General features: G+C 35.9%; 1 protein-coding gene across 4 annotated transcripts in view; it reads right to left on the bottom strand.

The window, feature by feature from the left end:
* Window positions 1-3,660: 3,660 nt before the first annotated feature.
* ARL13B (ADP ribosylation factor like GTPase 13B) overlaps window positions 3,661-14,816 on the bottom strand; it is a 29,446-nt gene continuing 18,290 nt past the window's right edge. For 2 of the 4 annotated variants that reach the window (XM_068180464.1, XM_068180466.1), the window contains exons 4-10: window positions 13,086-13,191; window positions 10,624-10,826; window positions 9,534-9,627; window positions 8,192-8,408; window positions 7,717-7,830; window positions 7,205-7,273; window positions 3,661-4,243 (exon numbers count right to left, since the gene is read on the bottom strand). In XM_068180464.1, the coding sequence (XP_068036565.1) occupies window positions 4,167-4,243; window positions 7,205-7,273; window positions 7,717-7,830; window positions 8,192-8,408; window positions 9,534-9,627; window positions 10,624-10,826; window positions 13,086-13,191 (880 nt within the window). In that variant the 3' untranslated portion in view covers window positions 3,661-4,166. Of the gene's footprint in view, window positions 4,244-6,442; window positions 6,487-7,204; window positions 7,274-7,716; window positions 7,831-8,191; window positions 8,409-9,533; window positions 9,628-10,623; window positions 10,827-13,085; window positions 13,192-14,816 lie in introns of all 4 variants that reach the window. The other 2 variants (XM_068180465.1, XM_068180467.1) reach the window with 2 other exon arrangements.

The raw sequence follows: 14,816 nt of genomic DNA, 5'->3' as shown, positions 1-14,816 counted from the left end.
GACTTGCCATCCCGACTCCTCTGCCTCACCAGTAGCCAAACCAGGATTAGATGGCACCTGGGCTCTCACTCAAGTCAGTTTACAAAAGCGATCCTCATCCCAGCTCCTGCTGGAGAGTCTGATGGTATCCACTACCCCCCACCATCAGGTCTCTGCTTGTGCCCTGTCACCAGATCTTTAATCCTACCTGGCCCAGGCTTTGGAAGTGCTACTCAGCTCATCTGAACCACACTAGAGATCACCTCCAGCTTAACCCGCTGTTAGTGCCATGAAAAACTGCTGGAGGACTATTCACAGAAATCTCTCACACACTTTCAGATCAAACATTCTCCACGGACAGGAATCAGGAGGGCCACTGTGCCCCAGTTCAGCTGTCCCTGCTTTAGCAGCACTAAAATTGGACACTGCTCTCATCTGATCCCTTCATCTGGACAGAACTTGAGACCTGCAAACTGCTCCTCTAAGGAAGGGCATCCTGCAATCACTGTGTCCTGGAAAACAAAACAAATCCCCACAAACCCTTTTGTGCCCCTTTGCCAACTCTCTTGCTAAGATCAAGCCCTGTGGAAGCAGCAAACTTGTTTAAGAGTGGTTTTAATTAAAGCTTCTGCAGGCTGAACCCAGCCTCTGAAATCCAGACTGGAAAGGGGTGCAAAGGTAAAGGCAGGAATGCCCTTGTGTGGATAAATATTTGAGTTTCAGGCACCAGCTAATGAAGACTAAGCGTTTTTGCTCACCTCATGGAGATTAGCTTGGGAGCTGATTTAAAATGCTTCTATCACGGCTGTGACAAAGGGCCTGGAGGCAAAACGGAGACCTCTTACATATCAAACGTGAAAGAAAACCTGAAAGGCTTTTTGATAAGTGAGTTTTACTGACAGATACAGAACAAAACTGGTATAAAAAGTAGTTCTCTGTGGTTGTAATTCTACCAAGGCCAGTACCATACCAGAAAACGTACACAAGAATTGAATTTTACCATACCAATACAACAAAAAGGCCTGCTGAATGAGTCACCTTCCCCTAAATCTATGGCTATATTCCACTATATGATAGATGGTGCCATGTGTCTGAAACCAGATTTGCACCAAAGCAAAGAAAGGACCCCAGTTCATCAGCACCACCACCATCACAGCCAAACTGCAAACAGCAGTAATGCATCTTGTATCTCTCTCATGTGCTACTGCAGAAAAACTTATCTCAAATTACACTTACAACAGGCTCCATTACTTATTACAAATGAAATACTGGTGGGTATGTTCTATTCAAAATAGTGAAGTATTTCAAATGGAATGAATCCCAGGAGCCAAGAAACTAACATGATGGCAAAGTTATTGAGTAAGCATCCTGAAGTTACAGTACTAAACTTTCCACTAAAATATGGGAATATATTACTGAAAAAGAATACTGCTTGAATCTTATTTAAAGGGGAAAAAAAGAATCGATGTTGTTTACCTTGTTACGATCTATCAATCCTTTCCAATCTCACACCAGAGACCTAATGGATACCAAATATGTCTATTTTTAATAATTTCAATTTAAAAATCCTTACATCTATGAGTAAGGTCTTGCTGTGGATTCTAGGATGTAACTAAAAGGGAAGAAAATGGAAGCTTATTTTGAAGCTCTGAGTCTCTCGCATTACTTCAGTTCATGAACATTACTATTCCTTCTTAGAAGACACTTTTATCTTACCTTCAAAATATTTTGTGTAAATTGTATTCAAGATGTTACACATAGATAATGCAAAATGTTCTGCTTAAATAGTGAATTTCTGTGTTCTTGCCACTCCTGTATTTAAATACAAATACTCTGAGCTGCATGCACTGATACATTTCGAAAAAGATACTATGGATGACAAAAAATCTGGCAAAATTTAATTTGTACTATCAATTTACAGCTGCACAACTTTTATCTCTCAAATATTAAGTGCACTATCAAAGCTCTTTATAGGTATACATATACACCCAACTTATTGCCAATCTACCAGTATATGCTCAATTTCATCACAGCTCTCCTGCAAAAATAAGCAAAGACTCTGTCTATAAGGACTCTATTTCATACATTTTAGAAATGTGAGACTTGCAGCCCTTAAATATTTATAGACTAGGCTTACTTCCAAAAAATTTTAAATACAGGAAACATGTTGATGTTTTGCATTAGTTTTATTCTATACATAAATGTCATCTTGAGCAAATAAAAAGTTATAGCAGTATAAATTACTGAAAAAAACAGCATAGTAAATAATTACAAAGCATATTAATAAAACAAAACCTTATAAAACATTTTTGAGTACTTTGGTCACATACTGGTGAAATTTATTTTGAAAGCAAAAATCAAAAATGATACGTGTCCACACACACAACACACAGAACACACAATTTATATATAAGCATCAACATTTTAGTTTCTCAAATTTGTTACCACAGCAGTATTTAGCTTTATTTTTAATAAAGACTTCCATGATTTATTTTAGGAAAGAGTAAAAACAAAAGAATAATACATTCCTAGAAATTGAAGCTGTAAAAAAAGTAAGTCTGCAAAAGTAGAGCATTTAAGCCAAAATCTTAAGTGGTAACAGAGCTAGTGTTAGTAAAGTTGAGATTGCACATACACATATTGGTGCAACCTCGCCTCCACTTAGTATTGTGTTGTCTGAAGGGAAAATGACCAAATCCTGAGAGTATTTCAACTGATTCATGTTCCAGTATTGGATTACAACAGAAGTATTCTCATGCTGGTAGTCACATAGAAATCCTTTCCTCCTTTCTCTAAACTAGCAAACATAGAGGAATAAACTTCTCCACCTACTCCAAACTTAGTATCCTTAAGACTGATTCCACCTTACTCTTTAAAAATCTTCATCATTTCGTTTTAATATGACAGATGTTTGTGCAACTCCTTGCTGCAAGGGGTGCATGGCAAGGATTTCCAATATCAAAGTGCTGAACACATAACACGCCACATTGTTTCAACATCTAAACTCCTTTGGTAAGACACATTATTGACGACAGAGGAAACATAAAATTACCAAATACTGCTTCTCCAAAAAAAAACCCTGAATGGAGGCTTCATCCTGTCTGTCATTAAGTGGCAGAACAACAGACCTTTACAAATACACCACTGGTTGTCTCCAATGTAACAGTAAAAACATTTAGACAGGAATATAACAAATTGTAACCCTTCTTGTTTAGGTATCACTTGTATGTGAATTTAAACATATTATATGAAAATGTTATAGAAATCCTTAAAAACCCAGGGTTTCTTCAGTTTGCTAGATGGTATTTTAGTATTATTAACAACTGAGGGAGGTCATCTGCATACTGGTTGATTCAGTTCCCCATCAAAATTGATGATTTAGTTAGTGCAAATTTCCCATTATGTGAATTTTCTCATTTGTTGTAGTAGACAATACAGTATTCAGCTCTATTTTTTTCCACAAAATGTATTACCTATGTCAAACTCAGATAACAAAACAGAGAAAACAACCAATAAGAAAACTTCCAGACAGTCCAAATAACATTATTTTGTATAAAATGTATTTATTTTAAATTTTTTTATCGTACCCTCTGCTTCAGATTGCCAGAAATATGAAATATGTAATGTAATACCTAAGAAAAGGTATTGGTACTGTAAGAGAAATATAAGAGTCAAACACACTTTATGCACTTGACTATCAACTTTCTAATGCTCCCTAGGTACCATTTCATTGGTAGTAGGTATACAGCTCCACTCAAACTTTCAACTCATTTTATAAAAAGATAGAAAAATATATTCAATATTTGTTTAACCTTTCTATAGTCAGCCTATCATACAGGAATCTTACAAAATGCTTTAGAATAATTTATTCCCTGAAAAAATAGCAACACCTGCACAGCACCTGGAAAGAGGTCTCGGTGGGAATGTACAATCCAGTATTATGGGATCTTGAAGGTGTTTTTCTCCAGGTTTACAGCCAAGTCTTTTCACTAGTAAACCAAATAAATCCTGAAGAAGAGCTGGTGATATGAAAAGTAAATTATAAAGTCTGACCATTAAGCACAACAGGATGAACTCCATGTTTAGTTGTCACATGCTGATAAAATGTCATGTAAGAAAACTTCCTTCAAGGGTAAAAAAATGACAGGATTTTTAATTTATGTTTTTTAAAATTCTTTGTGCTCCAGTTAAGCAATGACATCATGGGTATCACTGTTGGGTCTTTGGCGTAGAGTCAGTGGGGGCAGAGGTTTTCCATAGATATCTGTGGAAGAAATTCCAGAGCAGAAAAACACATCAATCTGTCACCTACCCCCTTCCTGGCCCAAAGAATATTTACTAAATTCTTACTTCCTTAAGGAAAGCCAGGTATTCTATGAGTTCAGAGCTAATTCCTCCAAGCTAACTTTCAAACCTAGTGCTAATTAATGTCTAGAGATGGATTGGCCAAATGAGGATTTAATTACATTTTGTTATACATGCATCAGCATTTGCAAGATCAAGCCCGAAAGGGATCTCTAAACATCCCTAAAATAGGAAGTGAGAAAGTAATATTGTACAAATAACAACTGAAAAAATGAAGCACTGAAATTTTTATGCTTGTATGTATTCAAGACTGCACTGCAATATAGTTATAAATGACAGTAACACTGTGCAGAATTCAAACTTTTGGGACCATTCATGCATGGCATTTATCTTCCAAGCTATAATAATTTCCTAAAATAACTATTTCAAAATTTTTAGATAAAACTGCAGCATTTCCTTTCATCAATAAAGAAATTTAAAGTGGAAAAATTGCACAACACAAAGCTAATAAGTATACCAGAAGAGAGTAACAAGTGCTCTCAAACATTTGTAATGGATATAAAATAAAAAACCCATGCAGACTGGAACATGCAAAACACTTCACAAGCAAAATAATATGGAAGATGGTAACAGGAAAGAGGTAGAAATCAAGAAAAAAATAAAAGCAGCTTTTTGAAGCATTCAAATCTCAATTCTGTTTATACAGACCACCTCTTCCCCAAGAAAGCCTTGATGGCCTGCCAATACAAAATTCAGCTTTAATAAATCAAATCATCATTTTTCAAGAAGACTATATCCCACTTGTCCTGCAGATGCAATAACTTCTGTTAGAATTGCATTCCTGAGCTGAGATTAACAAAAGGAAAATTGGGCTACACTACTTTGAAAAATATATAGACTTGTCTGTAGGACTGAGGTTTTAATTATCTTTACATTTAGTCAGCACCATGAAAACACTTTTATGTTATTGCCATAAATATTTTGATTTCAATAGTACTAATTACAGCAGCGAGAAAACTGCAACAAATGATTCAAAGGCCAATGAAAATCTGTCCAGTGGATGGTTTCATTCATCCATTTTTTGAGGACTGGCAGAGCACTTTAGGCCTGGCAGAGAATTTTACCTCCTATAATGAAAGAAGTTTAACATTCTTGCAAATGTATCCTCCACTGAAATTAAACAGACACTCATCACCTTGTGTTGTGCCAAAATTATTAGCATGAATGGAAACATTGCTGTCTTCAATGAATATAAGTGTGTAATTAGAAAGTTTGAATGTCTGAAAAAACTTTTAAATCCACCTTCAAATTTTGGGCAAAGGTGGGAGAATGGAAAAAAAAACAACACTGATTTATTTCTTTGCTGAAGGGACAACCAAAAATAAGTTAATGTTCAGAAAGATGCAATTTAGGGATTATTGTAAAAAAAGAATCCAAGGGAGGCTCCACTGGTCTTATGGAAATTCTGAGTTTCCAGTGAGGAGCAGGTTCTTAGCGTGCAAAATGTAAGAATTCATTGAAAAACACTGTTGTGTGAGAGAAAATGGGCAAGGCCAGGTGGGAAATTGAATCAGTGCAAGATGGACTTGGCAGTGCTGGGTTAACAGAACCAATCATCTTAAGGGTCCTTCCCAATCTCAGTAAGTCTCTGATTCTATGGATCTCAAATTGACAGAGTTAAAACCCCACAGCTGCTTTAAGCAAAATAAATAAATAAATGATGTTTTTGGAAATCAGAACCAAACTAAAGGTTTGACAGTGCTGGGCTATGAATGTGAAGAACTTTTTTCATTTATAAATAGTGCTTTCCTAATAGCAGTTTTCTTGCTAGGATTTGCAAGTGTGAATCTTGTGACTGATTCCAAGTTCCTGAAAAGAAGAATAAATCTCTCAAAGAGCAGACAATGCCTTAAATTCAGCTATAAATTCTCAGTACTTCAAGTTTGCTCTTACACCTCTGGTCAAGAGATAATTTCCCTACCAACATATTTGCCATTGTCAGCTTCCAAAATTATTTAATAATTGTACTTATTTTATGAATTAACACCTAGCTTAAGCAGGTTTTTTCCCTGTTTTTCCCACCCATGCTCTTCCTACAGAATGCAACACCCCCCTCAGGCACCGATAAAAATTGAGTTCCTTTTCTTCCCCTCCCTACCTCTTCATCTCGCTTTCCTTTCGTGTCACCTTCTCTCTATTTGCCTTTAAAAAAAGAGCAAGATGGTTTACGATCAACATTACAAATCACATTTTAAGCACGTGAATTTCCTGTGAGAAACAAATATTTTGGGTTTAGAAATCTTATTTCCCCTTCAGGCATCTTTTGGGTCTCTGGCAGAAAAGCTCCTTGTTTTTGTGTTCCAGATGTCTCCAAATTCACTTTTCAAAATTTGAAAAATAAAAATGTGAGAAAAATGAAGAAGCTATCATCTCAAATTCAGGAAAAAATGTAATATCAACATATGAAAAAGTCTTCCACAATTTTCCAAAAACAGAAAATAGTCATTATCAAAGCAAGAAATCAAGACTGCCTACTGCACCTTGATACTTCCAGTTAAAAATTTCCATTTTAAATGCAGTATGTATTTGGACTCAAGTAACTGGCCCCATTACTCTTTGCAATGTGTTGCTTTATAATTTTTAGGTGCAAATAACTTCAGATCATTAACAACTTCTGTTATCCCATGCCAGTTTAAACTTTATGAGGAAATTGGAGAGAACTCATTGTTTTTCCTAATAAAAAAATCAGACTTGAAAAAAATCAAAAAGATGCTTTCTACTAAGCAAAAGGGAAAGCATTTGGTCAATGAAAATTGGAATTTAGAAATGAAAAACAGATGAAGAATGAAGTGAATGTAGAAGTGAATGGACAAAGGAGAATGGTTTGAAAAGGTACAAAGCCCCAAATACTTTCAATTACCAGGATGATGTGTTTCACCAAGAGGCTCAAGTTTTCCAAGTCTATTAAGTTTGGGAGTTCCCCATCCAACTAAAGGAAAACAAAAGCTGTCAGAGCATTCCATCACTGCAATGGATTATTTTGAGCTGTACAGACCCTACATCTCCTTGGGAGAAAACAAAGTATTTAGAAATGCCCAAGCTATGCACTACATTGCATCCATGGTGAAGAATGATGAAATACTTCAAAAATGAACTGATTAACCTTGAAAGTATTGGTATTTTTAATCACGCCAGTGAGTAATAAAGTTTCTGGCTCTTTTTTTGGGAAAACAATGTTTTCCCCGTGGAATAGGCCAAATCAATACTGCTGGAAATTCCTATCATGAAGTGGGAAACTGCATTAAAGATTTTCTAGAGAGGAAGGTTTAGTAGCTCCTCTCTGTATGAAATCCAGTTTCATCATTCACAAGTGAGACTTTTAAAGGATGACCCACCACAAATTGAGACATCAATCACTGTTTTTACACTTACCTGGTGGAAGGGCTGGTGGTGTAGGATTCTTGGGAAGAGAGTCCTCTGCATTAACAGGTTCTACTCTGTGGCCCCTTTTTAATTTTGGTTTTTTACTTTTTTTCTTATTGTTATCTATGTCCAACAGAAAAAAAAAAAAAACATTACATATCCTACAGTTATATTCAGGTAATATCCTACATCAGAATCTAATACAATTGTTGGGGAGATACATCAGAGCTTTCAGTCCAGACTTAGACATAAAATTATGGGAAATGTAAATCACACAACATTTTGCTATAGAAAATAAGCTGTGGGCATAAAATACATGCAAACTCTATGTTTCCATTAAGAAATTCAACTTATATAACCTATTCCTGCATTTTTGTGTTCCCAATAGGTGACATTGGTATGTGGTATAATGACAAATACCATGGACAGAAGGAAGAAGCATGTGAAAAATCACATGAAATTATTTAAAAGGCAGCAGTTTTACCTGAGTCAAGGCATTCTGAGGCTTGTTGGTCACTCTCTTCTGCATGCTGCAAAAGCTGGGCAGTTGTAGAATTGCACCTTTCCAGCCTGCTGTCATTTGTATTTTGGCTACTGCTACTCGATAAGTGATCTTGCTCTGCTTGGGATTTCAAGACAATTGTAGCCTTTTCAGTATCCAACTTTTGTCTCTTCTTTTCCTTTTCCAGCTGTTTTTCATTCTAACAAAAAGGACAAGAATTTTTTTTAATTGCTTCTGATGCTGTAAACTGACTAATAAGGTTATTAAAAAATTAAAATATTCCCCAAATATCTTACATTTAGTGTAGAATTTATTTTGAAATAGACAAAGAAATGAAATTTCCAATATCCTATCCAGAGGAAGGGAGAGGGAATTATGAAACAAAAGGATCTTTAGATTTATTGCCTGTTTTCTTGTTTTATTTTTAGTCCCATTAAAAATCAAATCAAAACAAAACAACTTTCTACTTTCTTTCTCCTCAATTACTTTTCTTTTATGTGTTAGTTAAAAAAATAGAGATGCTCAGAGCCTAGGTCTCCAGAAAATGCTATCCCTGTTTGGATAAATACCTATTGTGGCATACAACCTCAATGAATGGCTGCTTCACAATTGTGTCACTAAATCACCATCTCTGCAATATTCACAGCTGCACCTTTATTTTCTTGCTTTTGATGTTATTACTAAATGGATTATTGTGCATGTAGCTGCCTTGACATTTTCTGTCGACATGGGTGCTTTTGTCTTGGAAAAAAACAAATGCTTGAATTACTTGCTGGAAAAGTTTTCGTGTTTCTTTAGACTGTGTTATCTCCAGGCAACTGAATTAAAAAAAAATACGAACTCAGAAATGTAGGCTAAGGAAACTTTAATATGAATGTGATTTTCATATTTCAAAATTAATAAAAAATTCTCAAGAGTCTATTTTCAACTGAAAAGAGGTTATGCTCACAAATATGAATAACTGAAGAAGTCAGGAAAATTTGATATGACTCATCACATCACTAAAACACCTAAGAATAAATGAATAGACCTTGAATATTTTCCACTTCTGAATCCCAGGAGTTTAATTAGGAAATGTTTTCAGTCATGCGTTTACATTTATTTTACTGTGTCTACAAAACTTTTGTTCCCCAATCAATAATAGGGGTTTTCTTATCACGAAAACATTGACTCAATGCACAGAAATCAAAGCTGCCAAGATTAAAGTAAGATTAAAAAAGTGCTGTGCAGACAGACTTAGAACAACTCTATTTTTTCTCATTGCCTCTGAGACATTTGTTAGTGGTAGTTCTGAACAGACCCAGATTTCCACATATTCTCCTACCTCAGAGATTACAGCAGATATAGGCTGGAAGGGGTTTCCACATTTCCCAGGCTCAGGGTCTTCCTCCTCAGGTACATTTCCTTCTTCTTTTTCCCTTTGACATTGTTGTTGGGTTTATGTTGTTTCAGTGGTTTTGGGGTTGTTTTTTTGGAGGAAGGGGAGTGGAAAGAGGGAGAATGAATAACAAATTATGAAGAAGCCAGAAATCTTATAGAGAACAATGTCAGTCCTCCCCAGTACACCTCTCAGTGCAGCATTAACCCAACACAATCCAACATGGTCAGGAGGTATTATGTGTGCAGAGACTTGTGGCAGATTAGGAGCAAAACAATTTTTTTAGAAATTTGTGAAATGTATATGAAGACCATGTCAAGTTGCAGCTGCTTAAAATGTACTTTAGTAATTTACTTGCTTATTTAAACCAAAACAGCCAGAATATAGTCTAAGATACTTCCCAGCTACTTCTCACAGTAACTGAGATTCAAAATTCTCTGCCTATATAAGGCAGAAGAGAGGATGGGGGTGCTCAGCAAATATTTTAAGAATGCCCCAGTAAAATGATTCACACCAGCTCTTCACAGGCACCACAGCAGGCTGCTAAAGACCAGAAAGGGATTTGAAGAGGAGTAATAAATCAGTTATCCTGCCTTCCCTTACTGCATCATCTTCAGTTCCTTCATGCCTCACCTGCTGGATATCCTGAAGTTTATTAAGCATAGTATTGAATAAGTTTTCATATCTAGAGTCTTTGATATTCGCATATGGGTTAGAGAGTCTAACTTAATACTTTATTTTAGAAGGCAACTTCAGATTAAATCACAGTAATTATTTTTTAGGTCAGCCTTCTGTGAAGTTATATTGGTAAGGCCAAATTTATTCCACAACTACCTTGCAGTTCTCATTCCCAATACATTTCCAACATGCAGCAAATCAAATAAAGGGGATGAAGAGGCAAACACTTCAAGAACGACTCTTGGCTTGTAAGCTTTAAATCCTGGATAGCCTGGTTCCCGTAAGATCTAAGCATAGGAATGAGCTAAATATCTCAGAGAAGGGAGGAAGGGATGGAGTAGGAATCCCAGGAAAATACCTCTGCTCCCGTATCCTCCTGACTCGCTCAGCTCGTTCCAGTTTCTTCTGCTCCTCAAGTGCTTTTTGCTCTGTAGTGTCTCTCTGGATGCGTTCATTTAAGGCATCAAAATCTTTTGCTATGATATGGAGAAGCCAAAATAATCCCTTTTTGATTGATTTATCAATTTTTTTCCCACAGCCCATGATCGCTGAGCAAGGTTCCTGTAAATATACAAAGAAGGAAGGAAAAATCTGCAGCTCAGACCACATTCCTTGACTGGAAACAAGAAATTAGTTGAACAATTACTGTTAACTGTGAAGCCAGTAAAACACTGAAGATTATGGGTTATAAATAGTTTCTAGTTGCTAGATTCATCAATCAAAATGAAAATATCTGAGATGAAAGAGAATCAGCTTTGCTTCAGTTCATGAAAGAAAGTTTAACATGTTCATAAGCACCTTGGGGGTAAATAAAATCTCCAGTGAATTTGTCAGAGAAGCTGTCAAACCAATTTTTTACAACAGAACAGGCACTGCACCTTGAGTGGAGTAAAACTTTTTGTCATTATACTCTCAGCAGCGAGAGAAACATGATCCAGGCAAATCTGTCGAAAGAGAAATGCAAACCTCATTGAGAAAATAGTTCTGAAAACACATCTGGTAAGAAAACATCGAAGGACCAAGAGTGCTTCTCTTGAGATTAAAGCACTTCAGGGAGATAGGATAATAGCCTTCAAGAACATAAGGTGAAACTGCAAATAGGAAAATAATAATTTCCTCTTATTTTTTCATGTCAGGAGGACAAGGAAAATAGGCTTTAACTGGGACAAATGAAGCAGGGCTTGATTCAAGCTTGGAACATGGAAAATATGTTCTTTCAAGATCTCCTGGGAACTGTTTTCAAAAATGTTTTGGAGCACTGTATGTGTCCTGTAAAACATTCTCTGAATAACAACTGAATAGAACCAGCTCTGTGGATGATATGTAGAGATGATATTTCACACTGATCACGTTCAGGATTGGTGTTTATGACAATTAAAAGAGACTCTCCAATCCCAACATCTCAGTGCTCTCTCCATCTGACAAGGATTTAAATGGCACCACAGTCAGATACGGAATGTACAATGCACAACAGAAAAAAAAATCTGACCAGTTATGTTTAAATTAAGGTTCAAATATGAGTCCTTTTCACTATGGAACCCTGCAATGTCCTCCAGCAGAACCTACTCAGGAAGGAGATGTATGGAAGATGTATACAACTTGTTTCTCTGAGTAAACTGAGATCAAACACTGGCCAGCACTAGGGCAATGTTCTTCTCAGTTTGCACCAAGATTCTGGTTGCTGAAATTTGGTTACAAGATATAAAAATTTAGAAATATGGAATATACAGACATATTAAATAAGAAAAAGAGGAAGATCATTCTCACTGACACTGTCCAACAGCAAGACAAATTACTCCTTCTTTTTGCCTTAATACTTTGTGGTGAAATTTAAGGATCTCGTGGAAAACTAACTACAAGAATAAGAAGAAACAAAAGGTTTATTCGCCATTGCCTAACTTTCTATCTTGTTTCACAATGCCTCTGTTCAAATTGACCCCAGGAGTCATCCTACTGAAGGAATTTGGGACCATTTTTATCTTTGAAGAGGCTGGTAAAGAAGGTGTCCATGAGAGTATGAAACAGTCTCAAGAGCTTGTGATCTGGTGTCTTTCCTAACTACACACAAAATATAAATACAGAACAAGAACAGCATGTCAGAAATTAAGCAATTCAGATGTACTGGAATATGCTAGTATCTTTCAGGTTGTTTTTAAATGAATATTTTTCAAGAAAATATTTTTGGTACAGAAGCTCCTTGGAAAAAAAACAAGATTAACTTGCAATTTTAATTTTTATGATTGGTATATGTGCATAGTGCAAAGTGCACTAACTGAAAACAAACACTCAGATAATCATGACATAATAAACAGAGCTATGCCCTGCTCTAACTTAGATATTAGAGAATATAATAGCAATATGTAGTGCTCTATAATTTTTGCAAATCTCTTTAATGAATTAAAATGATTTTTTAATTTTAAAATCCAAAGCTGAAATGGTTTTGCAAAACTGCCTTCCTATCTTGGTTAATAACACCATAACCCTCATTATCTTTCAAAATATTTTTTACTGCCATCAGAACAAGATTGTGGAAATAAAGCCCTGTCTAAGACACTGGTAGATTAAAACAAAGGCTTAAAGAAAAACTTCAGGGACTACTAATTTGGATATATTATCTGAAATGTTGACCAATATTAAACAACTTTCATAAATGCTTCTGGTTTTGGCTCCCGTCACAAAGACTTCCTGCTCGGTTTTTTTCTTAACAGGACAATGAATACTACATCTAAATTTCAGTTTTAGGCCATGTAGCATAATTTCCTACCTTAATGGAAGCTTTACACAGATATGAGAAAACACAGCATCTTAAAATCTACTTACAATTTGACAGAGACACTTGTGTTCATTAACCAGCCTTTCCAGAGATAAGGACTCGATCACATCTGCTTCTGACAGAGCCCCTTCTCTGTCCTGCTTATTTGCCAGCCTAGAGGGAAGATCAAAACAAACACTCAGCATCCTGCCACAAGAGAGACTCTCACATCTCCAAAAGCTGAGTTTGTGACAAAACTAGGAAGAAGAAGGGGAAGACTGAGAAAGAAAAGATGAAATTCCCTGTTTCAGCTTTAATTATTTCTTCTACTCAATAAGCATGTTAGTCTATGCACCATTTTCATCAGTTACTAATGTTAGATAATCACCAAGGTGCTTAGTAATAAATTAGTATTATTTCTAAAGAAAGCAATCATATTTACAGTTAAGAAAATGGACATAAAAGATCATCCTGTTTTACATCTAAATCAACACAGGACAATCTGTTGGAGCCTCTGGATGAAAGTTCACAGTTTTGCAGCTTCCCAAACCATGAGCATTTCCCTGTTTTAAAGTGCTTCAGGATCATCTCAGCTCTGCCTCCTACCCAGCATTTCTCTCTGATGCCTAACAATGTTTTGAACTTGCTCTTCCTGAGTAAAACTTAAAAGTGTAGAGGGAGGAACTTGCATGAATGGCTCCAAAAGCCGTATTTTATTAAATACAGGAAAGCAAAAAACCCCCACATAAGTCACAAAATAAGTATTCTGTAAGACGAATATCATTGTCTTGTCGCTTATATACGGCAGAAAATAGTACTCTAGAAGACAGACATTCATTTAGGAGTATAAAAATACGATCTAACCTTCTTTTGCACTTTCTACAACATTAATAATTCAAGCTAAGTGCTGTACAGCATTAGAAAATATGAAATTAGTACTTGCTTCTCTCTAAAAAAGGAATTCCACTAAAATAATGTTCCTCTGAAATTTAGCAACATTTCAATGACATGAGAATTCTGATTCAATTTTCTGGATAAGACAACAAACATTTGGCTTCCATTGAGCTCAGAGGCAGAAGGTTTTGGAACCAGACATCATAGCCTTCCTCCTGAAATCTCAAGTCATTATCATGAACTCAAATGGCTTTTAGGGAACTTAGGCCAAAGTTTGTACTTTGTATTTATGTTAATTCCTTGCTGAGAAGTAACAGTGGTAAGAATTCACTCCATAGTTACCAAAACTTGTCAGCACTTCAGTTTGATCTAAGACCTTACTTGTCCCTATTCTCCAAAATCCCAGTATGAGAGCTTCAGTTCTTAATTATTTTACTCCCAAGAGATTTTTCAGCATCAAAATCATTAGAAAAAAAAGCTGTGTTGCATCTACAGCCCAAAACCCTACATTCCTTGTCACCCTTACCCTCATGAGCTACAATTCATTATCTAATCTTTCATCTTCCTTTTCAAGAAGAATTTGTTTATGAAGGAGACCATAGAAAAGCAGCTTCTCAAATGTCCAGTCTCTCTCAATCTTCACCATTCTTAACTATTTGTGGTACATACCATTCACATATTTATCATCATCCTGGGGATAAAAATCCTTATGTCCTACTGATAATCACAACTTTGCTGGCTTGGCCTGCAGAGCTGGCAAGAGCATAAAAGCCCTTCCCTGTCCTTCCCTGATAATGAATTCCCACTTCTTAAAGAGAGAACTTCTACAGTGCTTTGTATGATTTAGTGCAGGGATTCCCAAACTGCTGCTCAATGCATATACAGAACCAGTGATATTTTCAATA

Source organism: Anomalospiza imberbis, chromosome 2 (assembly GCF_031753505.1).
Source record: "Anomalospiza imberbis isolate Cuckoo-Finch-1a 21T00152 chromosome 2, ASM3175350v1, whole genome shotgun sequence".
NCBI classification, from domain to species: Eukaryota; Metazoa; Chordata; class Aves; order Passeriformes; family Viduidae; genus Anomalospiza; species Anomalospiza imberbis.
This window is presented reverse-complemented; position numbering and strand designations above follow the sequence as displayed.